We start from the raw sequence: 27,507 nt of genomic DNA on the forward strand, positions 1-27,507 counted from the left end.
TTCAATCGAGTATAATCGGCAAGTTGTGCGTCTACTTCAAAAATTCAAACTTTTGAAAGCAATAAAAGTGTTTCTTTTAAAAAGAACTGACCAATTGTGATATTTAATGATTGTACATTCAATTTTCTTAATTAATAAAACCGTTTCTTTTTCCATTTATTTGGTTTAGTCAGACAAATCATTATGGAGACGTAGAAAAAGTATACCTAATGTAAAATTGGCATAGAATGTCTCTTGTATATGAAATTGCTGCATTTTATATTCATATTGTTAATTCTCACGCACGGTATGTAAAGGTTTACCTATACGTACACACCCACAGGTTCACCTGTCAAGTTCTCCTGTCGCAGCTGAACTGTCAGGTTCACCTGTCAAAATATACATCTCGGCTGTTCGTCGGTTAATAACGGCATTTTGGCCATAAGGATAAGAGCCAAAAGTGATAAATAATAGCCCAATAATCTTTATTAAAGTTAAGATCGGTTCTTATTTTCTTAAAGTATCGCCTTTGCTGTAAGGGAACACATATATAAGTACCTACAATGGGATTAGGGGGAATAATCCTGTAAACTAAACGGTTAAACCACATTCATTTTCAAAAATATACTTCGCATTGATAGGAAATATTTAAACATTATTTATAATCATGTATGAGACTAACTAAAACGGGTTAAGTGGAAGAGCACAGAGGGCTGCATGCCTCTTAGTGAATTTCGCCTTTTGGACGTCAAGTTGAATGTATAATATTGGTATTGTTTATATATTTGTCATAGTGTGTCCAAATAAAGTCATTATTATTATTAACTCAATGGCAAATGAATCACCGTCAGGTACTAAACGAAAATCACTTATATTTTGATAATGTTTATAAATACCTTGATTGTTTATGCACTAGGAGTTCTCTATACGCTCTTGGATCGCTGCTTCGGTCAGTAATGATCTGGTTCCGCCCCTCAGACGCCTCAAAGAAGACTAGTTTAAAAAATGCACGGTTCGACGAGACAACTAGCGCAGGTTCGGCGTCTGAGATTGCTCGTGGACTAACCCCAGAACAATTCTATGGACTAACTTAACTTCTCACACGACTTTTCACTTAGATTTATACCCCTCCACTCGGTACCTACTGTAATTAATTTACGTTTACTGCACATTGACGAGTCGTTTATAAAGTTACGTCAGTTCGATCTCGCTTTCATTTTATTACAATGATTCGATTCACGCATTTATCTAATTCCGAATATACACACGTAATGCAGTATTTATGATCCTATATTTACATCTGAAATAAGATTGCATTTCTAACCGCGATTATTACTTTATTTTTCTAATTCCCTTTTTGCTTCCTTACGTTAAATAATATACCGACTTTTGGGCAAAAACACATACAGTGATATTCATGTAGAAGTAGACATAGGGATTTCCTATAGGAATTTCTTATGTCTACTTTTACATGATAAAAAGTCTTTTTCCAATTTCCAATTGGTATAGTGCCGATAACAGTTAAAGGAGCTTAAGAGATTTATTTTCTGTGAAGCTAAAGCAACAATATTCAAATTAATAATTAATATGGCAGCCAGATCTTTATTTGTTTCAAGAAGTTATTTTGGTTGCATAAAATTAGGCGTCTTTCAGGAGCCTTTTTATCATGTAAAAGTGGACATAGGGGGGGGGGGGGGGGAAAAAAATGTTTCCATTCCATCCAAAAAAATTGTATTCTATCAACTCCCATCTCATCTCTTTCTCAACAATGGAAGAGAGTGTCTATATACAAACGATGACTGGAACGTAGGCATCTGCTGGTGGGAGTAAGTGCGAATATCTCGATAACGAAATAATGGGAGAATATGTCGTGGGAAATCTAGAATTATTGGAATGGTAAAATATTCGCCATTTCCCCATATATACACACAATGTTTTTACGCCATACGTACGGAACTAATGTACGGATGTTATTTTTTCCGACTTCTATACGCACATAAAAAAATACAAAAAGTAGTCTGTAAATTGCTTTACGAACGTCGCAATTACCGTAAGAAAGTTTCATATTAACACCAACCAATAATCGTAACCCCCGACTAAATATGTAGTATAATCACTGTTATTTAATTTTTGGCGTAAATTCCATTCAACAGTCCATCATAGGGTTTGAGATCTAATCCGAATGACCATATAGAATATACAGAAAGTAGGTTGGAAGGAAAACAAGTAAAAAGGTTTTCGCCCTAAGGCGAGTAACTTCAGCGCATTTTCCATAAATTGATCAATAGGTACCTCCCCAAAGGCCATACCTATGTACGCTATGTTTTTCATTACTAGAGGCATATATGGTTAAAATTTTAAAGAAATATCTTCATAATTAAGGAAGTTGACACTTACTGCGCAGTTGATATTGCGCGTCCCGCGCATGCGATTATTAATCTGATATTTACAATATGCAATACGTTTGCTTTTACTATAAGCATCTTTGGTTAAAATTTCAAAGAAATATCTCCATAAACAAGAAAGTTGGCTTTGCGCAGTCTGCGCATGCGCACATCTGATTTTTACTATATGCGATATATTTTCCTTTACTACAAGTAGCTGTGATTAAAATTTCAACAAAATAGATTAATAAATAAAAAAGTTAACATTGCGCAGTCTGCGCATGCGCAGTTCAATCGTCAAGATTTTCCTTGACTCAGGTGCCAAAGCGATACGCTACCGAATGTAAAAAGAACGTACTAAATATCATGAAAACTGTGGGAGTAGTTAAGGCCTCGGACAGACGGACAGACAGAGAAAGTGGCTGCAATAGCGCACCCAACTTCGTTGGAAAATGCGCTAAAAAGAACATTATGACAAATGACCAAAACGTTTGACTATTGGCATGTAGTTGGTTTAAAAATCGTAGTCAAATATAAGTAACGTATAATTAGGTAGCTAGAACATGCACATTATACTCCAAGCAGCTTGTAGTGTAAAACCAATGTAATCACGATGACTGCAACAAAAGGGAATGAGAACAACGATTATTACGCGGTTGAGAGAGGCTATAATTAAAGCAAAATGTTTTATGATGGGCAATTATTTTCATTTTGACTACACCAGCGAGGTTGCAAAGCATCTGCCGCTATCCCGCGGTTCACTAGCCTTTCGCGTTGGATTAACATGCGATTTTCCGCCGCTCTCCATGAACTAGCAGGTTCTGCCCAAAGGCGTTCTGCTAAAGCTGCCGCCCTTGGCCATAAACGATTGTCAACGGAGGTATCGTCAGCTTGTTCAGTCCACAAAGCTGCCTCGGCGCCTAGGAATTGGTTCGTATCTAAAAAGTGGCTATGAAAACACTGATACTCTCAAAGTGTATGTACTTCCGTAAGAAGCTGGACTATTATTGTATATCTGTTGCCATCCCTTGTACGGAGAACACCAATTGTCACCGTCGCCTACCCAACTGGCATAACCACAGTCTAAATACAGGGCGTCGTAGTTGCTCAATATTAGTCTATATCCTTTGTCCAATAACTGAGAGACTTCCGGATCGTTTCCCGCCGTCCAAATTTGAATAATATAACGATCCTTAGGCAAATATTGTTCCACAAACTTCGCTTTGGTCAATCCGCTCGTCCACATTATAATGGGCATTTTTTCTTTGGATTGCATGTCGAATCTTTCCAACGCGTTGGTTTGAAAATAATTCCACAATTTCATAAAATCTTCCTCTTCTCTACCCCATCCTTGCTTTTCCATCCATTGTACGATGCTAGGTGTCGAATTCCAACAGGCTATGGAAACTTCGTCTCCTCCCATGTGAAAGATATCTGGATTAAACTGCCGAATCATATCCTTGTAGATACCTAAAAATTGGTCGCGCATTTGTTCCATTGAAAATTTGACTACTTTACCTTCCAAGGCATCGTACAGTTTAGGTTTCGTCGGATCAAACTGTCCGCATGGAGGTTCTACACAATACTTATTCCACGGTTGGTAATTAAAACAGGTGACGAAATCTGTATCCTGCCATCCTTCACCTACATGTGCAGGTGCGTCAAATTCGGGCAAAACTCTTACACCTCGCTCGTGAGCGTATTCCATGACTTCTTCCACGTCTTCTGGAGTGTAGACGTGTTTCGGCGAGTAGGCGCCTAATTTTGATAAATTCGGGTTTGATTGTGAAACATAAGGAAAACTATGGCTGTCGGTGATGTGCCAATGGAATGTGTTCAGCTTGGAGGCGGACATTCCGTCAATTGTGCGCTTAATGGTGTCGACGGAGATATAATTTCGGCTCGTATCTAACAGTATTCCTCGATACGGATATACGGGTTTATCAGTGATATAGACATCGCTGGGGATTCGCAAACTGTTTTCGATGTCGTCAAAAATGATCAGTTGTCCGAGCGTTTCCAATCCATGCCGCCCCCCGAAGTATGTCGGTGCAGTGATGTTTGCACTAATTTCGCCAGAGGGCAATTCTGAGATCTTCAAACTGTAACTTTCATCGGTAGTTAATTTAAGTTGCGTTTCATGAGGACGTTTGATGAAAAGCGTCACAATTAAATGCGCGCTCTCCCCGTTTTCGTTTTCGGGCTCCACCAGTTTTTGCAAGTTCATTTGAAAATGTCTATATCCCGCTCGAACCAATTGATTTTCGTTCCCATTTTCGATTACCTCGATGTCGTTCGGATTAATCGGCACTAGTTGCCCTCCAAGTTCAACCCTTCCCGTGGGCTTCGGCCACAGTGTTCCATACGGATCGCATGATATTTTACAAGCCGCCAAGCTAATAGGTTTGCTGGCTGGTTGGGCACGAGTCTTTTCACAGTTGTTATTTTTGCAGGTCCATGTCCACGCAGGGTTAGTGTTTCTAAAAGGAGATTTTGGTAAACCCAATTTTTAAAACTAGCAACAATCAAAAGATAATTCAAGTAGGTACACTCACTGTGTCTTTGTTAAATGAAGGATTACTAAAAGGAACGGTAGACAGTTCATCATAAATCTGTAGAAATAAATTTTATGGGCAGGTGGTATAACATGCGATTACTTACACTGTAAAAAGATAAGTAGGTAGGTATCTGCAGAATGTACTTGTAATATGGTTGCATCCGTTGTTAATTTTAGTCTAAAGTGAAACCTACGTACCTACAAACGTCTAAAAATATTCTGGTCATCTCTCATTAACATACCCACCGGTCAAGCCGTATCTTTTTATAAACTGGTACCTATCTCTGTCCTTATGTGCATATAAATTTTCCAAATGATCTGGCGGCCCCCACCTAGGTACATATAATGTGCGATAAAAGTTATAAAAAAGCGCGTGTAACAATAATTAGAATCTTTCACCTACTTACAGCAATATGGGTACTTTAGTACCTAAACGTATTTTTTCGACAATCAGCGACGTAGTTAAGGGGCATTGTCCACTCAATTGTCATCTAAAAGGTCGATAACATATAAATGCGAGTTGTTAAAAATGCATTACACAATAATTTTCTGATATTTAGGTAGTCCATATGTTGATTACCTAAGCAATATCGGAATGCACTTACTCTACAATTTCACTATACCAAAGCGATAACGGTAATAATAAATTATTGAAGAAATAGAAAGTGCACACCCGTATCTACCTATACAGATTAACTAACTATAATCTATTGATCGTACTATAGACTTTTTTTAACATCGTCTGGTTGATTGTCGAAAAGACCTACACACAGAAAATTTTTTGACGAACTACCCAATTCAACAAGAATGTCACATTTCACTCTTAAGAAAAGATGTGAGCAAGAGAAACTCAATGAAACAGATAGATAATAATTACAGTTGTTAATTTTTTGATCCAATTACCTCTATTATCGATAATAATTACAAGGTGAATTTCCCATATTTTTTAGCGCATTTTTGAAAAAAATACGCTATTATATTCGTTATGGCTGGCAGGCCGGTTGTCCGCGTGAGATCTCCACAACTACAATAGCTAGAGAATTCAAATTCTCACTAAAAGCTTTCTGTGTAGATGTGGAGGCACTCGTCTATTTTGAGTTAGATTACTTGTGAGATCGATAATTGAAGAAAATAATTTCGATATGGGTTTCGGAGATGCTATAATTTTACCGTTAGATAGCGCTACCAGTATAAAAACTTATTATTAACTTTGTGATTTGTTTTACAAAATGAAGACGTACCCTCAATTGAAATTAAATAAAATTAATTATTTAACGCAGCCAAAATTACTCGTGAGATCGATAATTTTAAACTTCGCTAATAAAATACTGACCTGCATTACCAAAAATGCGCTTTAATCATGCATATGCTGATTTACAACTTGTTTTGTTTATCTGTTATAAATACTGCGGTATTCCAGAGCATCAAAGGAAGATATTTTTTATATCAAACAATGGGAAAAAAGAAACAAACACCTAGTTCACACTTTTGGGATGGGTGAATTACCAGAGCACGAGGGGGGGGGGTGGGAGGCGATAATAATAATAATAAAGAGTTTAACTTACATCAAGTAAATGGACGAAGTACAACTTGAAAGTATATTCAAAGGATCTTCGCCTTTTGACGAAAAATGCTGGCTTTATTGCGGCTGGTTACCTTATATGGCTCCACTTGTGTTAAGATAAAGACGTTGTGCGCATTACGGATAGTATGGCACAGGTACTGGAAAGTTTCTGTACGAGATCCTGGTTCTAACCGAAACAGAATCTCCACGTGATCGTACTTGGCCGTTACTCAATCAGCCCCGCCGGATGCCTCACGTGGGCATGGGATTCGGCCGCCGACGGTCCAGCAGGATCATGAAAAATTTGCCTAGGAAAATAATACGCACAAATTATTTTCTTTGCCCTACTATCAAGTTACTTTTACGACCCCCCAGAATCCAAACCCTTTTAAGTGGGCAGGGATGGTCAGTGCCTGGGCCTTCCCACAACCCTGAGTACTTGTGTCGATATCTTTATCACCGTTGACAAGTTATGGTCGAGTTCGATTTCTCGAAGCTTTACTCGCCTGTGTTAGCAAGTGGCAATCGACCTTTTACCAGAAAACCGGGAAGAAGTTGTCCCCTCCCTCCGTACTTTGATAAGAGGACAGAAAGAAGGGCAGTAGTTGGTAGAAAACGGTTTCTTTCTTGTAAACCTTTAATTGGAATACAATGAGAGATACAATTAATGTTTAACCCCCCCCCCCCCTCAGGCCCCGTCGCTCACTGATCTCGAAAAAGAGTCGCACGGGAAAGTTATAGTTTGTACAAACCAATTTATTTCGATGAGACCTTTCATTAGAATACTATGGAGGGTAGAACATGTGTTTACCCTCCCCCCAATTTTCTAAAGTTTAACTTGGCACCACTAAAGGCATGCGTATGCATAATCTGAGACCAATTGGTTGTCGTATGTAAAAGTTTTGCACGTTTTACTTTCAAAAACAGCATCTCAGGAAATAATTCGTGGAGGGGGGGGCTTTTAGACAGCGAAATTTGATGGCCGTCTGGCACACCTTCAAAGTATAGGCTACCTACTGCAAAAATTCCAGGACTCTAGGACCATTCCCCTAGAAGTAGTTTGAAACGGCAGAATCCGAACTGACGGACGGACAAAACGCACACAATAGCACATTTTTTTTATTTCTTAAAAAATGCGCTAAAAACAGTACATAAAACATATATCTCTGCGTATGTCAGTTCTGAATTTTAGCCAGCCCCTGCTACGTCAATTCGAGATAGATTAAATATCGGAATGAAATATAGCACAGTACATATTCGAAACAAGTCAATATTAATCTTTCACCCGGTTCAAATAAATAGTTTACAACTAAACAAAGGAACATGTCGTGGCAAAACATTGGTATAAAGTACCTAATTAATTCTCAATGCCAAGTGCAATACGCAACAATCAACAACCTAACATACTTCACTCGCCTCCAGATGAAGCACCTTGTAAATAAACAGTAACATATTCATGCAAAAGAAAGGAAACGTGCTGCAAAAAATTCAATTAAAAACTAGGAATGTAGTATCGATGTTTCCAAATACAGCATTATCCACGAATCGCTATATTATTTATTACATCGTTTAATTCTGCATACTCGTATTGAATATCATCCCTAAGAGAACATACTGTATCTAAATATAAATAAAAACACCTAAATCGGCCAGAAATTCATATTGCGGGTTGGCAGTTAAAACCAGCACTAGGAACAAAGGGATACTGTAAATTGAAAAACAACATATTTACGTAGAAAACATAATGAAATCTTGCATTTAATTCAAAGTATGATCAGTATAATTATAAAAGGGCAATTTATATTTAGAATGAGTTATAACTGACAATACCCATGCTGTAAGGGAATGCCGTTAATTTGACAAATAATCTAACACGATCATAAAATTACTAGATGGATGCAATAAATGTAAAGATAAAGAATACGTCACCAGAGTAACTGCAATCGAAACAGCCACAGTAACTATTCGACAAACTAAATTACGACTGCATTTCACTAAAGCACACATACGTCTGCCCAAATTTCCTCCTGTAAGTAAATTGTAGACGAAAATTGTTAATATCGAGTCGTCCGGTCGCTATGGATCATTAACTTTCCTCGTCTTGCGTTGTTTGACACTTTTATTGTAAATTATGGTCCATTTGAATGTAGGGCAGAGAAGAAAAAAAACACGTGTTCCATGGAAACGAAACAAAGCGCAATCTTGAATTTCGTCGCGCCGGGGGTGGCATCGGGAATATTTAACTCGAATTTTAGCGGGCGAATTCTGTTCCATTGCAAAATTAAAGCGGCACTTGATACAAAACCATCAGTAGTAAGAAGAAACGTGTGAAAAATATAGCAAACGGACCTTCCTTATTTTTTGACCTACACTGCTAATTCACGAACTCTGATCTAAAAATTTGATAGAGTATCCAGCTGCAAAATTTCATAATAATCCGTCCATTCGTTATCGAGATATCGTGTTAACGGACGGGCGGACAGACACCGCAAAATTATAAACTCGGTAGGAGCTCGTTAATAAATTAATAAATATAAAAAAATTAAAATATAATTAGCATTAAATTACAACGGGCAATTATTTTCATGTTGCCGACACCAGCGAGGTTCTAAAGCGTCTGCTTTAATACCGCGATTAACTAATCTTTCGCGGTGGGTTAACATGCGATTTTCTGCGGCTCTCCATGAATTAGCAGGTTCTGCCCAGAGACGTTCCGCTAAAGCTGCCGCTCGTGGCCATATGCGACTATCAACCGCAGTATCGTCAACTTGTTCGGTCCATAGAGCTGCTTCGCCACCCAAAAATTGATTGGTCTCTGTAAAATGTGTTTAAAAAAATCAGTTGGAGACATTGGTATACGCACTTCCGTACAGCGCTGGACTGTTATCGTATATCTGTTGCCATCCTTTATATGGACTACACCAATTATTACCACCAGTCACCCAACCGGAATAGCCACAGTCTAAATATAAGGCATCGCTGTTGCTCAGTATCATTCTGTATCCTTTTCTCAGCAAGTGAGTAACGTGCGGATCGGTCTTAGATGTCCATACTTGAATAATGTATCTATCCTTAGGCAGAAACTGCTCCACGTGCTTCGAACTGGTTAATGCACTTGTCCACATTATGATGGGCAACTTTTCGTGGGAATGCCTATCGAACCTTTCCAATGCATTACTTTGGAAATAACTCCATAACTTGATGAAGTCATCTTCGCTTCTACCCCACCCCTGTTTTCCCATCCATTCAACAATACTAGGCGTAGAATTCCAACAAGCTACAGAGACTTCATCACCTCCCATATGAAACATGTCCAGATTATATTGTTGACTTATATCCTTGTATAAACCTAAGGAGAATGAACTTTATTCGTGTAAAGCACAAATTGAGCTTGGTACCTTCTAAAGCATCATACAGTTTTGGTTTCGTCGGATCAAATTGCCCACAAGGTGGTTCCGCACACTTTTCCCTCCAAGGTTGGTGATTAAAACAAGCGACGAAGTCGGTGTCCTGCCACCCCTCACCGACATGTGCAGGTGCGTCAAATTCAGGTAGTACCCTTACACCACGCTCGAGGGCGTATTCCACAATATCCGCCACGTCTTTGGGGGCGTAGACGTCTTTAGGAGAGTATGCGCCCAGTTTAGACAAGCTTGGATTTGACTTGGAAACAAACGGAAAGCTTTGACTGTCGGTAAGGTGCCAATGGAAAGTGTTCAATTTGGAGGCTGCGAGTCCGTCTATCGTACGCTTAATTGTCTCGACTGAAATGAAATTGCGCGCCGTATCTAACATGACTCCCCGGTATGGATACGCAGGTCCGTCCGTTATATTTGCATCACTAATAATTTTGAGACTGTTCTCAAAATCGTCATAAATTATCAACTGACCCAGCGTTTCAAATCCGTGCCGTGCCCCAAAGTAAGTCGCTGCGGTAATATTTGCACTAATATCGCGAGACGATAGTTTCGATATTTTCAAACTATAACTTTCATCGGTACTCAACTTAAGTTGGTTTTGACTAGGATCCGTGATGTATACTGAAACAATTAACTTTGAGACATTCTCTTTTAAATGCCCAAGTTTTCCCAGTTTTTGCAAATTATTCCAAAAATTTCTATAGGCGGCTCGCACTAATTTATTTTTCGTATTTTTATCTAGCTTTCCCTTGACAATGGGGATTAAGCGTTTGCCGATCTCTACCCGACCTGTGGGTTTTGGCCATAACCCTCCATAAGGGTCGCATAATATTTTGCATGCCGCCAAACTGAGAGGTTTACCTGCTGGTTGAACACGATCCTTCTGGCAGGTATTATTCTTGCATGTCCAAGTCCAGACAGAATCAGTGCTTCTAAAATCAAATAATCTGCGAAAAACATATTTACGATAAGACAAATCGGTAGGTAATCGCTACATAAATTTTGTTTTTTAATCGCATTTAAACAAAGCACGTGCAAGTTACATACAAATTAATATAAATTTTCAAAGAAACAATAACTTACTGCGTTTTTGTTAAGTGAAGGAAAATCAATAGCAGTACTAGGCATTTCATCTTCAACTTGTGAATATGGGAGCTTAGATATGTACCAATAACAAATTACCCTTAACTTCTTATAACGTGCCTAATCTAATCAATAAGTGGGCATCGCTGATTAAATTGTATGTTATGACATATTAACGTTCTGAAAAATACTTGGGAGATCTTCCGTTGCAATCTTATCATTACAGATTGCGTCAAGTACCTACTTTTTGACCTTATCGAACAAAATTTCACTTCTCACTGAAGTTCATCAGATAGTACTTATTTTCAGTCAAACAAATATAGATATTGCGCACGAATGCATTATTAAACACATTGACTAGTCCTTGAATAATAATTTACGGAAGTTTCTTAGTTCTAAACAAACGCCCTCTCTCATTTATTAATTTGTCGAGTTAGAGGTAGTAGGTTATACATAGTGGAAGGAACAATAGGGAGGTCGAACTAAACTCCTTAAAAATCAGTACCTGAGACCCCCTGGAGCAATTATAGGCGACTGTCTGGGAAATTAGATAGTTCTAAGAGAGAGGGAATTAATTATTCCGAGCTGTAGTAGAGGTAGTTAGCTTATTGTAAAAGATCACAGAAAATAAAAAATTAATTTGCGTCGAGCCGTCGAAGAGAGCAAGTAATTAGAAAAAAATACGTTTTGAGTCTTCTTGGTTTTCAAGTACAAGAATCATGATACAAATAGCGCAAAACCGACCATAAGTCCGCCAAATTCGAAGGGTTGTAGTTCAAGTCAGAGTTGGACTGGGTCAAGCATAGAGTGACCCAGTGACCCAGTTAGTTTACTGACCCAGTGACCGGGCGACACAGTTGACCCGGTGACCCAGTTTGACCCGGTGGCCGAGTTTAAACCGTTGACCCCTAGGTCTTAAGGTTAATTTTTATTCAAATTTATAGCATTAGGTTTGTATTGGTATTTACATTTTGGCATCCAAAACAATTTCAAGTAACTTTTAATTTAAAAAAAAACTTCCTCAATAATATTCGCCAACAAGCACGTACCCCAATTTCATTCAAGAGAACTAATACCTAAAAAATCAAATGCATTTGTTTATAGTTTGTACTCAAGTAGTCAATGAAAGTATTTAGAGAAAAGATTTATTTGGATTAATCTAACTGGTAGAATAAAATTAAATGCGAATGAACACCAGTAAGCAACTGGTAAGCCCTGAAGCAAAGAAATGAAGGAGGGAACTGTTCAGAAATAACATTACCATAATACAATTCGGGACATGGAAAGTTTTTTACGGCAGTATTAAAGCAAACATCACAGAAATAGCAGTTGTCAAGCAATCGAGTATTATTTTCAGCAAACCAGCATCAAGTTTCATTTATTTCATAATCTATACACTTGAACCGAGGTCTGACTTAACTGCGTTATTCGATCAAACTAGGTTACTGGGTCAAATTGGGTCCCCGGGTGAAATTGGGTCGCTGGGTCAAACCGGGTCACTGGGTCAAACTGGGTCACTGGGTCTGGGTCAAACTGGGTCTAACTGAAGAGAGTATGACGTGACCCAGCGACCCAGTTCAATTCAGTGACCCAGTGACCCAGTCCAAATGTGGTTCAAGTGCGTTACGCCTTGTAAAATAAACATTGCGAGAGCGATATTTAACTTGTAGTAATATCGTGAAAATAAAAGTTTGGTTAGCAGCTGAATTAACCGGATGTTCTGGTACCAAGTTCAGAAGAGACTACCATAAACTGTCTTCGTGAAGATACTGTATGTGCAAATTCGTATTCAGAACTGTCTAAAAATTATAAAAGTACGGATGGACTTTTCTCGCGCATAAAAGAGTATCAGAGTAAGCTAGATTAATAATAACTCTAATCTAAAGCAAAAGTTATCGCTTCATTTAAAATTTTTCAATATAAATAAAATGGTAAAACAACCTGGAAGATCACGGCATGTTTAGTGATCCGTCATGTTTCTCGGCGGAATCGAGTCCTCCGTGAAAACATTCATATGCTCAAAATTTGATCTGTTCACTCCTTCACTCTTAAATTTGCAAAATTAGTAAATTTCCGTAAGGAAATGGTATTAGAATTTGTTTTTTGAGCTACCCACCGATGCAAAGAGGATCACAACAAAAATTAGCACGTATAAATAAACCCCAAAAATATACATAGCCTGCCCAAGCCACACTCTCGGTTCAGTGAATATATTGAAATTTCTTCGTTGGCTGGTTTACATATACCAGAATGCTAACCCCCTTATCATTATTTGGGGTGACTTCTTAATCAAAATAAAATTTGATAGAAATGCTAAAGACTAATTTTAATAATCTCATCTCATACATTGGTAGACTTAAATGGGAATAAGCTCATAAACTGAATACAAAAAATAAATTCATAATACGTTTCTAGTCCGTATTATTTGGAAACATCGTCAAGATCAGAAATTCGTGTTGCCCTAGGACAAGGTCAGAGTTATTTGGTATGTGCAGTTCCCTTACAAAAAAAATAAAGAAACCCCAATACATGATGATAATTGAGTGCTCTTAGTTGGACCCAGATTAAATAATTTTAAATCCACGGTTCAGCAAACTTTATCGTTTATCGTTCTTACAATGGCAATAGAATTTAGTTTTACCGTCGTCGAAATGTTGGTATGAATATCCCCAAATAAGAAAGTTCGAATAATTAGCGTGCAAACCGCAATAAACTATTTACGTGCACTCATCCACTAACACAAATATATACCTATACTTGGGTACTTCCGAAATCAAACAATACTCTGGACACGATGAATTATAGGGCGCTTATCTCTTTTCAGAATCGAGAATCGCGTACGCAAAATTAATTATTTACATGCACATTCTTTAGGTTTAAACGGTATAGATGCACCCTACAACTTTTTACTGTAACTTCGCTTCGGGATTAAAAATTGTCACAGGCTGTGATGGACACGAGATTTACAGTTGGTAATTTGGTACCTACCTATCGAGAAATAATTAGTCATTTCATATGCTAATAATTATGTACAAATTGTCATTTAGCGCTTGTGCACTTTTTATATCCAAAGGCCAATGCATGTCTTTAACCGAGAATAATCGGTATTTTTAATTAGTAATTCTTTAGTAGTAATAGTAAGTTCTAGTCAGATGTAATGAGTTAATTAAGAACAAGTTGATAACAAGGCGACTATTCGTAAGCTGTAATTGCAGGGCCAAAACACAACCGCACACATCGCGACCAACGTCCCCTTTTTACCCCCATTTCCGTTATATCGGTTGTGCCCAGGAAAGTGAAAGGTTCACTGCTATCTCTGCTTAAAAACCCACACATTCTAAATGTGCACATATGCAAATTTTACACTATCTAAAATTCGAAAAATCTAAACGGCCCAGCGGGGTCCCTTTACAATATTTTGATCGTCAGAATGTGAACTGTGAAGTTGGATTGTTATTATCTACCTATAATTTTCTCTTCTGTAACAGTAATAATGTTCTACAATGTGCTTATTTTTTCAGAAAAATGGAAAACTCAACCCACTCGAGTGCTAACCAAAGCACAGAAGACGACGATTTGGAACAGTACGTATTCTATATGGTAATAGGCGGCATAATACTTTTACAAATTGTCGGTGTGGTGCTGTGTTTGAAGGATGGACGTTTAATAAATAGGCAAAATACGAGATCCTCGTCACAAAACCAAAGTTGTGCAACAAGGTCAACTATTCCTTTATTGACCAGACCAAACCAACAAAACAAACTCAATCAGATGTAATACCTAGTTAATATTTGTAATCACGTTGTAGGTACTGTACATACAGTCAAAGCAATATTAAACTGGTTCCCACAATATGTAATTTCCGTGTTGCCACTTAGAATACGACACTTTCTTCTAACGTAATTAAGCAACGATTTCTTTCGCCCTTGACGTTTGCTAATTAAATCAACCATTTGTCTTTAAGGCGCCGTTCATACTGATGCGATATAAGATAAGCGATAGCGATACATCGTAGTAGCGTATCGTGTATATCCTACGATACATGTTTATCCTCAGTATGAACGCCGCCTAAGAGTTCCGGAACCCATTAAGAAAACAATACTCCATAGAAATCAAAATACGCAGAAAGGACGGTTGTTAATTCCTACACACTTACCAATCATTGTTTACAATTCCACCAAATATTTATGGTAAAAATTTACTCTTCAATTGTGACACCCTGTTAATGTATGATATGTGGTGCCTAAATCACTCTAACCCTTAAAATCTCAAACAATTTCAACCTATCTCTACAAAATTCGAAAAAATAAATCCAAATTTAGAACTAGCGGCACCGAAACATACATGCCGTTTAGAAACATAATTATGGACAATTAATACATATATGGAATAAAATCGAAGATATTTTGCCGAATGGACCTCAAGCACCTTTGGTTGCACTACAATAAATTGAATTTAACAGTGTATGTATTTGTATGTGTACCTACCGTATAAAATTGTATTATTTGTTCACTTTGTTATCGAGTGACACACGTAAAAATATGAGATACCCATATCAACCGATTGTAGGTAGTACTTAAAGAGTTTGTCTACGGTCAACGTCACCGAATTGGGTAAAACGGTAAAACTAATAACGAACAGCGCTAGCAATAATTATTTTTAACAAACATTGTGTATGATAGTACAACCGCAACCCTAGATCTAACACCAATTGGACTCTTATCTTATTTCGAACAAAAAAAAACAATATTCCGAAACCTGAAACAAATAAGATTATACAGGATGTATTATTATAAGTATGTATGTAGAAAAATTGAGTGGAACGAGATAAATTATTTCCCAATACCTAAATCCGAGCCTAAATCATTTCAAAAATACAAAATTTGTGCAACCATAACACGAAAGGGTAGAAATACCAAAGGTTTCAGATTATTCTAACATTGCAAGGTACAGTTCGTAAGATATTTACTACCTACCAATGAACAAATAGGCGTTTTCGCCCCACATACCGCCTTTTTTATTGTTTTACCGTTGGGAACAATTTAGTGTTACATGCTAACCGTTGTGAACATATTCGAGTTGTTTTAGACGTAGAAATTTGATTCGGCTCAAAGGGCCAATACCTTGAAGCGTTCGTTTCTAGTAATTCTCATAGTTGTTAAAATGCTTCGCAGTCTAAGACTGTGCTAGCGTGGGCTCAGACAACTTTATAAATTAGGTTTTGGTGTGGTTTGGTAGTAGAAGAAATGTTACACTACACTGACTCGCCTCGCTCGATACGTATAATGATCCATAGCTCCTTCATTCATGACATATTTTTTTTAAAGTAGGGTATCTTGAGTTGTTTACGATTTCGGTTTGGTTCATATACCTAAGTTTGTCCGTAGTTCTCGAATTTCGACGAAACCTTCTGTGACGTGTTCTTTGGGACGGCTTGCGAGCTTACTGTGCGGATGAAAAGCGTCTCCCAAGTATAGATGCTTAGTAGCGAAAATACGACGGAATTTGACCGACAAGTATCCATTTTACGCCAATTTCGGTAAGCTTTTTCTTTTACGGAAGCAACGTTTTGTGAAGAAGCTTTTGAATTTTTTATGACGCCCATGTCATTGGATAACCACATGTTTTCTCTTTCAAACACTTTACTATTACCTAAATTATTATTTTTTATAATGGATACAACATTTAAAAAAAAACGATTTTCAAAAATTTTTTGACTGGGGCAAGACATTTTACGATTTTGATTATTTCCGTCTAACTTTGTAGGTAGGTTCGATTTTCGACTAAATCTTCTGTAACGTGTTCTTTGCAATGTCCAACAGATCAAACGAAATCGTAGACAGCAGTTTTCACTTTTTCCACCTTTATATGAACATTTTGGAGGGCACTTCGGACACGGAACAAAAGGTGTAACCCGCACTCGTCAAATTCTGGTGGTAACTTTTGGTAAAAAAAAAACTTATAGCACGGTCCCCGTATGTCCCACGTTAACCGTTTGCACTTCTTCGGAAAGAAGAAACTCTGGTGAAAGTAGTGTAAGCCCAACTCCCCCTTCCCCAGTGCTGCAGTGTGATTGGCTCGCCCATTTTGTGGCGGTAAGTTTGAAATTTTGAATTTCTGGATGTCGGCCATTTTCGTACGGTAAATTTGCAATTGTGCGGGAGATTTGAATTTTTGAACTTCCGGATGTCGGCCATTTTGCAGCGGTAAATTTGAATTTGTGCGGGGATTTGAATTTTTGAATTTCCGGATGTCTACCATTTTGTGTTGATCTTGTTTCTGGGGCTAATAGGGCCCTAGTCGGCCATTTTTGCCGCTATTAAATAATACTGTAATTATTTCGGCTCTTGGAGAATTGTGTCATTGTAACGGATGCGTATAGAATAACATAATATGATATTCTAATTTCAAGACAAAAATATGGAAGAACAAGCTACTGTCACTAGTTCAAAACGGCGCGTAGGTATAATTTTACACGAACGAAAAAACAAACTAAGTGCTTTAATTACAAACTGTTTGACTTACACTGATTGTCGGCTGTGATAAATTGTTACGGTGATGAATATCTAAAGCCGATCGGCATATTCTTGTGTCGTTATACCATTATAACGTATCGCACAAGTTCGAAAATCTTGATGATTATCATATGTGCCCTGATAGCACTGCGATTTCAATGTCGTCTGCTCTGTTATCATGTACTACAGACAATGAATCGAGACTATGAAATTTACCGCTCTACGGTATGTTACGTAGGTACTTACGAATATTATGTAACTAATCGTTTAGTTAAAGACGGAGTCAAATGAAGGACAACTTTCACAATGCTCTCGGGGCGACATATTATTACAAACAGAAGCATTCCAAAGGAAATTCACCGTCTACGTCACATAGATAAATTAAAATTGTTACCGGCTTCAAAATGTCTGCAACAGAACTGAATGGCTGGCAGATTAGTGCCCGCAGCAAAATGACCGAACAAACAACCTGTGTATAACTATCATTACACCCTGTATATTTCATTTCAAATATACCGACACATCACGATTCAATATGGTTTCATCGGGTTAAAATGGTCTACCAGTTAGCGACCTATTGGCAGCAGTATAAAAACACCTGTACAATCTGTATATTTAAACTGGTACAACCAATTACAGTAAAAAATTCAAATTTACCACAACAAAATGGCAGACATGCGGAAATTAAAAAATGCAAATCTCCCGCACAATTTGAAATTTACGGCAACAAAATGGTCGACATCCGGAAATTCAAAATGTCAAACTTACCGCCATAAAATGACCAATCACAGCGTAGCACTGTGATGTCATGTGACGTCAGAAAAAGAGGAGGGATGGCTTGCACTACCTACTGGTGCATTTTTCCGCAATTGTAATTTTGTTTCACACCTGTTACGGTTCGCAAAAAGTAACGGTCACTTCGCTCTCCCATATCTACAGTAAAATAAAGCAAATTCGCGTGATTCGAAAAAAACTGAAATATTGGGGACCTGGAGGCTCTTTAAATTTCGAAAACTTCGACCGAATAAGTTACAGATCACAGGAGCTACGTATTATATTTCCGTCTTGGAGGGGAAGGAGGAGAGACTTGAAAGTTTCCTTGCTTTAAAATGAATCCTCGCATTGAAAAAACAGAATCTTTTTGTGTTTCTACTTCAAACGCGAAAGTTATTAGAACGGAGCGACGCGACGGATGTTCATCCCCCCCCCCCCCGCCCCTCGCGCGGTCAAAAACGGCATATGCCTGACTGTGAAAGTGTGAACTCGCCCTCCCTTTTATCTTTGCCTTTTCATATTGTATGTTTTCCTTAACTCGTATAATAATACTCACAAAAACTGTTACATTATTTATTAACGAGCTCCTAGCGAGTTTATAATTTTGCGGTGTCTGTCCGTCCGTTAGCGCGATATCTCGATAACGAATGGACCGATTGCGATAAAATTTAGTAGATGGATTCTTTATCAAATTTGTAGATCGGAGTTCGTGAACTGGCAATGTAGGCCAAAAAATAAGGAAGGTATTTAAAATTATTTAAATGAAATTTGATACATAGCCACTTGGAATAAAAAAACATTTAACGCCAGTTTCAAAATTTGGTTTTGCGCATGCGCAGTGCCAAGTTTCTTATTTATGGAGGCAATTAAATGAAATTTCGTACATATACACTTTAAATAAAAGCAAAATTAACATCAGGTTTAAAATTTGGTTTTGCACATGCTATAGTCATACCCAGGTGCTCGTTTTCTATATTTGTTAAGTTTATTTATACTATGCAATCAAAAATGAGTTGCTGTCGAGTCACCTTTGGAATTTTTGTTAACATGGGAAATCGTACTTCCAAAGGCGACTCGACAGCAACTTATTTTTAATCGCCCGTTATAGCCAGAAATGAACGTTTGTATGCATCTATGCCTACCTAAACCGTTCCGAAAAGAGCTCTGATTTAGCAAAATCGCGGGTGGTGAGCTTATGTCCTATCCGGGAGTAGGGTCCGTTAACTTGGCCCCCCCCCACTGAGAGATTTAATAGTCGTATTATTTTAAAATGAATGCCCTCGTTATGCGCTCATATGCGCCACCGATAATAACTCTTGCGCCATTATCGTTTTTTAGAAATCCGAAAAAACATTTGGGGGGGCCAAGTGAACGTAGCCCCCCCCCCCCAGTACGTATTTTGTCCCTTGTAACTAGGTCACCTGATACATTTGGTTATGCGCTCAATTGCGCCACTTGAATTAAAGCTAGCGCCATTACGGTTAAGCCGTGACAAATTTTCAAAAAGCGGGGGGGCCAACTGAACGTTTTTAAAAGTTACTTTTTTTTAACATCTGTTCATACGAAATTGTACTCTCAGGTATGCGCTGAAATGCGCCGTAAAAATATTGCGCCATTCTTGTTTTTTGGTTATCCTTAAATATATTTGGGGGGGGGGGGCAAGTGAACGGAACCCCCCATAACGCATTTTGCTACCGGTATTTGTGCCACTCGATACATCTGGTTATGCGCTCAATTGCGCCACTTGAATTAAAGCTAGCGCCATTACTGTTAAGCCATAAAAAATTTTTAAAAAGTGGGGGGGGGCTAACTTAACGTTTTCAAAAGTTACGTTTTTTAACATGTTTTTTCTACTACGCGTACCTTTCATCATGCGCTAAAATGAGCCGTAAACATAAATCTTTCCGCATTATAGTTTTTGAGAACCTTTTTAAGTACCTATAGAACTATAACGCTATTCATTTTAAGAAGGTAGCGGTAGAAAGCATAGGGACAGCTTAACCTTCACTGTGATTGGTTAAACACGAGTCACTATTACCCTGAAAAATAAAACGAGTGACGAATTCTGTCTGTTAAGGTCGGTCCAGACGCTACGTTTTGCACAACGTTTTGTTCTGCGCAGTCTTAAGACGGAATGAAAACGTTGCAATTATAGAGCGTCCACATGGTGCAGAGATATCTGTATATTTCGCCCAGTTTTTGGCATCGTCATTGAGGAGGTACTACTCTGGTCAATTTTTGCATGCTGTCAACAAAATGAATCGGAAAACGGAGCTACCGTCTACACTGCGCCGACTTGTCCGCGCAGTTTAAGGATATGGATATCTATGCTCTCTAGCTCAGTTATCGCTGCAACTGTACCGTCTTCGCGCTGATTTCAAAACTGCGCATTTTTCCTATCCACACGCAACGTTTTATCTGCAACGTGTTGAACTGTGCAGACAAAACGTTGTGCAAAACGTAGCGTCTGGACCGGCCTTTAGAAGTTTCAATTACGAACTAAACTGTCGAACTGTCATTAGCTGTCAATTTCAAAGATCCAAGCGTGATATCGTTAAATTTATATTTATATTCTTCAAATTTTGTGCCGTTTTATATTTTGCCTGTATGTGTCGATCTTCAAACACATCGCCATCTACCTTCTTATAATGAATACAGTATACATATATATGGGTATGCGGTGAAGTTATGTTCTAATTGTGCAATTTTAACTCGGTTTGCAATAATCGCCAACAACTCATAGGTATTATCTTACTTGGTTTGGAGTTGATGCATTATGTCGTAATGTAGTTCATGTATTAACGATCCTCGAGATAGTTTATAATTTTGTACTGCTGTATGTCTGCCCGTCTGCCTGTGCACGATAACTTTGTTTAGAAACGTCCGGTCGCTTTGAAAATTGGTACACATGTTCTTAAGGATATAAGAAACGTCGCTATTGTTTTTTAGTTACGTAGACTAATGGGCCAAACAGTTACACCCCAAAAACTGCTTGAACCTTCAAAGAATGGTATCTTTTATAATAAATTCTTGTTACAAAGAACATATAAATGCCCGGTTTACTGTGTCAGTAAATATTCATTAAACCTCAAAAATTTTGAAGATGACAAAATAATATTGCGCATGCGCAATCTAATTTTTGTAATTGTTAAGATATTTAAATGAAATTGTATGTACGCACCTCGAGTAAAAGTAAAAGTAATGCTAATGGGAATGCGGAGAAGTCAAAGATACTAATAAGACGATGGATGTTAGTGCTATTTGATTTGATCGTCTGTTAATAGTAGTAATAGTAATAGTAAGAAAATGGCCATTCAAGTAAAAAAAACCTGAGTTTTTAGTCGTTGAAGTTTCATAACTTTGGATCTCCATAGGTGCGGTTGTCCGCAACTTAACTTTTTTTAAAGTACACTAAATGAAAGCCCTATTCATTCTCTATGCACTGATAAAAATGGGTTGCCATGACTACAACCGTTTTCAAGTAAGTAATCAATTATCAAAGTGCCATCAAAACCATAGATGGTAGATATCGACATGTTGATATCAAAAGAGCTGAAATTTCACGTAGAATCCAAAAATGTAATAAAAAATAGGGGTTGCCATTTAAAATAACGAAGTTACTAGCCACTTCCGGTATTTCCGGAAGTGCGTCCATTTTGAAAATATTTTACATCGATTCGGCCTTCGGAGTAACTCCTAAGTACAAATTTTTAAAAACCTACCTATTTTACTTTCTCAGAATCGTTTAACTAAAGCTCCCAAAAAAACACCCTGTATAGTGTTTCTGAAACACTATAATGGCGCCAAGATTTTTGTTTACGGCGCATTTTAGCGCATGAAGTAGAAAAAACATGTTAAAAAGCGTAACTTTTGAAAACGTTAAGTTAGCCCTCCCCCCATTTTTAAAATTTTTTTATGGCTTAACCGTAATGGCGCTAGCTTTAATTCAAGTGGCGCAATTGAGCGCATAACCAAATGTATCAGGTGACCTAGTTACAAGGGACAAAATACGTACTGGGGGGGGGGGCTACGTTCACTTGGCCCCCCCAAATGTTTTTTCGGATTTCTAAAAAACGATAATGGCGCAAGAGTTATTATCGGTGGCGCATATGAGCGCATAACGAGCGCATTCATTTTAAAATAATACGACTATCAAATCTCTCAGTGGGGGGGCCAAGTTAACGGACCCCCGGGAGTAGGACATTGGCTGATGTGGTACGAAGTTCGCCGGGTCTTTTACAAGAAACGCATTCTGAGACGTTTGGGGGCATTGCTTTGAAAGGAATTTTGTCCCTTCTAATCACACATTTTTTGTAAATATGTGTATTTACGTTAATTTCAAAAATTTGATATATATTGCTTTTCATTAAAAACGATTTCTGCACCACCAAGAATGTGAATAATTAATTGAAGTACATTGCAGAAAAATGGCAAACTCCACGGCTTCAAGTCCACACCAAGACACGGAGCAGCACGAGGTAGACGTAGAACCTTACGTAGTCTATTTGGTAGTTGGAGCTGTAATAATTATAGTCATAATTTGCCTGGCATTGTGCTTCTTAGATGGACGGCGTCTAATGAGAAAGCGTAATGTTAAATCGCAGAAAAAAAGTAATGCAGCCAAATCGGCAACTGATCCTTTATTGCCCAGGACGGACGAGAATATTGAATGCAATTAGATATTAACATTTATGTTAAATGTTTAATTAAATTCCGTCAACTATCAACGTTAATTTTTATATCTAACACATTTTATCTTACCCCAATTTCCTGCAATTTTAGCATTCATGTTATCATCAGTATAGTATATAGACCGATTTTGTGTGAATTTGAACCTAAAGCTGCTACATTGAAACAGAAAGAAAAAGGTTGTACCATCTAAAAAGAAGAGGATTCAAAACAAATTTAAAAGCATGCCCCGTGGAAGACTAGTAGCTGGTGGATATGTTAGTGGTTGAAATAAGGAATCTGATCTGAGAATATATTAGAGGTCAATTTTCCTGAATACATAACAAGGGGTAAGTTTACTTGGATTCACCATTGAGTTTATAACGTAAATTGAATGGTCTTCAACCATTGCTAAATGCGGGTCAACAATCCAGAGCAAGAACAAACCATTTTCACACACCAAATGCCATGAGTGCCTAAATAGTGGATACTGCATTGTGGATAAGTACTGTGCGATCAAAAATGAGTTGCTGTCGAGTGACCTTTGGAATTTTTGTTTACATGGGAAATCGTACTTAACTTGAACTTCCAAAGGCGACTCGACAGCAACTCATTTTTGATCGCCCGTTATAAGGAAATGCATTAATTTTTAAATACATTCCAAGTTTCTAAGTTGAAACTATTGCTTTTCAAGGCTTTGTAGTACCTACGTGTTGCCCTAAATACAACAGTACCTATGTCACTTTGAATCTTGGTCCAAGTTGCTGTTTGAGTGTTTGCTAACAATGATTCCTTAAAGTATAACTAAGTAATTAATCTGCATTACAGGAAAATGGAAATCTCAACCGCTTCCAGCTTAAACCAAGACAAGGATGACCATGAGTTACAACCTTTTGTAATATACTTGGTAGTGGCTGCGATAATACTTATACTAATCGTTGGCATAGCATTGTGCTTGAAAGATCAACTACCGATAAAAAGGTGTAATGCCAAATTGAAGAAAAAGGATGACGAAATCGAATCTGCTACCGATCCATTATTACAGGAGATCAAGAGAGACCCCTGAATGTAATTAGTTAAATGTATAATTAAATGCAGTGAAATTAACACGCATTTTATCAAACCCTAATTTCCCATGTTTGCAAATGAGTTTTATTTTGGTGTACTGTAAATTTTAGGGATGGGGTGTAGGGTGTTATTGGAGCTCAGATCTTAGTACAGAACATTACTCCTGGAGAACACTATACGTGTATGTGATGATGAAGAAAAATGAACGATAAATGTGACTAGCCTAAACCCCAATGAGATCTACCCCTTTACCTAGGCTCCCTGACTATTTTTCACTTGGAATTCAAATTCGATCAGATTTATTTTCACTATACGAAAGTAATTGCGCTCCATTGTTCCTCAATTTGAAGCAAATGTTATCTGCTTCTCCTTTAATGATATTTTGCGAAAATTTGAAAAATTACTTAACTTTGGGCTGTATAGTACCCAGATAATGCATCTCCGATTGAATTACGTTTACGTGATATACAATATAATCAGGAAAATGAACGCAAAAATTTACAGGGTGTTGCATTTAAAATATTGCGCCAAATATCAAAAACGTTGGTCCAAAATTTTTGTTGACCACGTCACTGGATTCTACGTAATAATACCTAAAATAGTCAGTTTTACCATTTGCTATGTTTACATTGGTAGTAGGTACGTTCCAAAAAATGAAACTTTTCGTTTTCACTCTGTATCTCAGGAGCAAACTCGATGAAGATGAACCCCATGGGGATGATCCTGAAGATCGGAAGACACATGAACTCACTGAACGGCAGCGAGAAAATAGAATGACGACCACTTGTAAAATGCTGCTCGCCAGGTGCAAAAGGAAGTCTTTTTTGCACAGTTTAGTTGAATCTGGACTGCAGTGCTAAGGGTCCCTGGTTCGAATCCGGGTTGGGGCATGGATATTTGTAAATGAATAGTGGGGTGGGTTGGTAGCAGAGTTGGACTGGGTCAAGCATAGAGTGACCCAGTGACCCGGTGACCCAGTTAGTTTACTGACCCAGTGACCCGGTGACCCAGTGACCCGGTGACCCAGTTGACCCGGTGACCCAGTTTCACCCGGTGACCCAGCTTGACCCGGTGACCCAGCTTGACCCAGTTTGACCCGGTGACCCAGCTTGACCCAGTTTGACCCGGTGACCCAGCTTGACCCAGTGACCCAGCTTGACCCGGTGACCTAGCTTGACCCAGTTTGACCCGGTGACCCAGCTTGACCCGGTGACCCAGCTTGACCCAGTGACCCATCCTGACCCAGCTTTACTCAGTGACCCGTCCTGACCCGGTAGCTCAGTAATTAAATTATTGTTAGTTATCATCCAAAACAATTTCAAGTAACTTTTAATTTAAAAAAAACTTCCTCAATAATATTCGGCAACAAGCACGTAGCCCAATTTCATTCAAGAGAACTAATACATAAAAAAATCAAATGCATTTGTTTATAGTTTGTAGTCAAGTAGTCAATGAAAGTATTTAGAGAAAAGATTTATTTGGATTAAGCTAACTAGTAGAAAAAAAATTAAATGTGAATGAACACCTGTAAGCAAACTGGAAAGCCCTGAAGCAAAGAAATAACTTATTCTAATACAATTCGGGACATGGAAAGTTTTTTACGGCAGTATTAAAGCAAACATCACAGAAATGGCAGTTGTCAAGCAATCGAGTATTATTTTCAACAAACCAGCATTTCATTTATTGCATAATCTGTACACTTGAACCGAGGGCACTGACTTAACTGCGTTATTCAATCAAACTAGGTGACTGGGTCGAATTGGGTCCCCGGGTGAAATTGCGTCGCTGGGTCAAACTGGGTCACTGGGTCAAACTGGGTCACTGGGTCACTGGGTCAAACTGGGTCAAACTGGGTCAAGTGGGTCACTGGGTCAAACTGGGTCACTGGGTCAACTGGGTCACTGGGTCTAACTGAAAAGAGTATGACGTGACCCAGCGACCCAGTGACCCAGTTTAATTTAGTGACCCAGGTGACCCAGTTGACCCAGTGACCCAGTGACCCAGTCCAACTCTGGTTGGTAGAGCAGTTCATGGCTGAAACACCGCCCACTTAAAAATAAAGACCAATAAATAAATAAATAATTACTACGGGGTTGAAATTGGAAAGCAATTCGATTTACTTACATAGCAAACTAGTGTTTGTGAATGTTTGCGAATGTTCTAAAAAAAACACGTCATATTTCCCGGAAAGATTGCTCCACCTCCGCCTTCGTTCTACGTTGCCGATTACTAATCTTTCATAGTGCCGCGATGTCTATCGGAATTTCTGGAATATTCGCCACCAATATATTGTATACAATCATGTAATTCGGACTTTCGCTAAATTATTCCCTATGAACCTTGGATGAATAAAATTGATAACACATCTCTGTGATCCAGGTTCACAGTTTAGGAGCCAAATGCGCCAAACATTTTCATTTATAGGTTGTGAAAGCCGTGTCGTTATTACTACAGATATTGCGGTTTTCGCATTACTGTATTCCTATTTTTTGGCGAAACAAAAAATTCCAATGTTAAATTTATCATGACTACCTTAGTTTGTGTTCCAAAGAACGATTTAAAAAAATGGTTAGTTTTTGGCCACCCCTCGTATTTCGGTTATGCCTAAATTTATCGGAACACCTCAAATATTATTATTATTATATGAAGAGCACGATTTGATTTTTCAAAAGTATATTGTTCATGTTTATTTTAAAGGAATTCAGTTTTTACCTTTCCGATAAGTTTAGGCATAAGTAAACGTATGAGGGGTGGCCAAAAAGCAAACATTTTCAAAATCGTCATATAACGGGTCACTAGAACTCAGTTTTCGTAGACCACATGATGACGAATTTTGCGTCGTGACTTGGGCCTGCACTCGTACAAAATTCCACTGATCCAGGAACTGAAGTACAACGGCCATAAACAACGACGTGTTTTTGCTGAATATGCCCTGGAGCAGTTGGAAACTGATCGTAATAATCATCGAAAAATTATGTTGAGCGATGAAGCCTATTTCTGGATGGATAGGTACGTTAACAAACAAAATTATCGAAGTTGGGACGATAAGAAACTTCCAATTTATCCCGAAAAAGTCACTGTTAGAGCTAGAGTAATAAGAAATTGAACATTTCGGATGCGCGTGACCCAGTGAAACCGCGGCAGACATTTGCACGATGATAAAATCCATAGATAATGGCATCTATAGGCCAAATAAAAAATGTCGACGTTATCTCACACACACACTTTGTTTTATTTAAATTTAAAGATATAAGGCGTTTAATAAAGGACCGTGTAGAACAAAAATTAGACAAAGATTCCTTTCTCACATTTTCACATTTATAACATCCGAGCGCAAACTTCACTAAGAATCACTTCTAGAAATAATAGTCGGCATATTACATTTCATAGAAAGAATGCGTCGCGTTCGCTTATCGTTCTTTATAGCCGGTGACTAATCTTTTATCGTTTATCGACTTGATGGCACCCCGATGTCTCTATGGATCTCTAAAACATT

At 38.1% G+C, this 27,507-nt stretch overlaps 2 protein-coding genes across 8 annotated transcripts in view; both read right to left on the bottom strand.

Annotated features, from left to right (window-relative positions):
- Window positions 1-2,890: 2,890 nt before the first annotated feature.
- Window positions 2,891-27,507, bottom strand: part of LOC116175192 (chitooligosaccharidolytic beta-N-acetylglucosaminidase-like) — a 43,958-nt gene continuing 19,341 nt past the window's right edge. Inside the window, exons 1-7 of one of the 7 annotated variants that reach the window (XM_031493370.1) lie at window positions 5,328-5,404; window positions 5,163-5,252; window positions 5,027-5,110; window positions 4,919-4,975; window positions 3,882-4,843; window positions 3,348-3,833; window positions 2,891-3,301 (exon numbers count right to left, since the gene is read on the bottom strand). In XM_031493370.1, the coding sequence (XP_031349230.1) occupies window positions 3,051-3,301; window positions 3,348-3,833; window positions 3,882-4,843; window positions 4,919-4,971 (1,752 nt within the window). In that variant the 5' untranslated portion in view covers window positions 4,972-4,975; window positions 5,027-5,110; window positions 5,163-5,252; window positions 5,328-5,404 and the 3' untranslated portion in view covers window positions 2,891-3,050. Of the gene's footprint in view, window positions 3,302-3,347; window positions 3,834-3,881; window positions 4,844-4,918; window positions 4,976-5,024; window positions 5,407-27,507 lie in introns of those variants that run through there. The other 6 variants (XM_031493338.1, XM_031493347.1, XM_031493371.1 and 3 more) reach the window with 6 other exon arrangements.
- Window positions 9,017-11,280, bottom strand: LOC116175187 (chitooligosaccharidolytic beta-N-acetylglucosaminidase-like). The gene is made up of 4 exons (XM_031493322.1): window positions 10,987-11,280; window positions 9,883-10,850; window positions 9,348-9,833; window positions 9,017-9,299 (listed from the first exon to the last, which is right to left on the bottom strand). Exons 1-4 carry the CDS (start codon window positions 11,034-11,036, stop codon window positions 9,049-9,051), a joined length of 1,755 nt encoding a protein of 584 aa, XP_031349182.1. The 5' UTR covers window positions 11,037-11,280; the 3' UTR covers window positions 9,017-9,048.

This window comes from Photinus pyralis, unplaced genomic scaffold, assembly GCF_008802855.1.
Source record: "Photinus pyralis isolate 1611_PpyrPB1 unplaced genomic scaffold, Ppyr1.3 Ppyr1.4_LG1, whole genome shotgun sequence".
Classification (NCBI taxonomy): Eukaryota; Metazoa; Arthropoda; class Insecta; order Coleoptera; family Lampyridae; genus Photinus; species Photinus pyralis.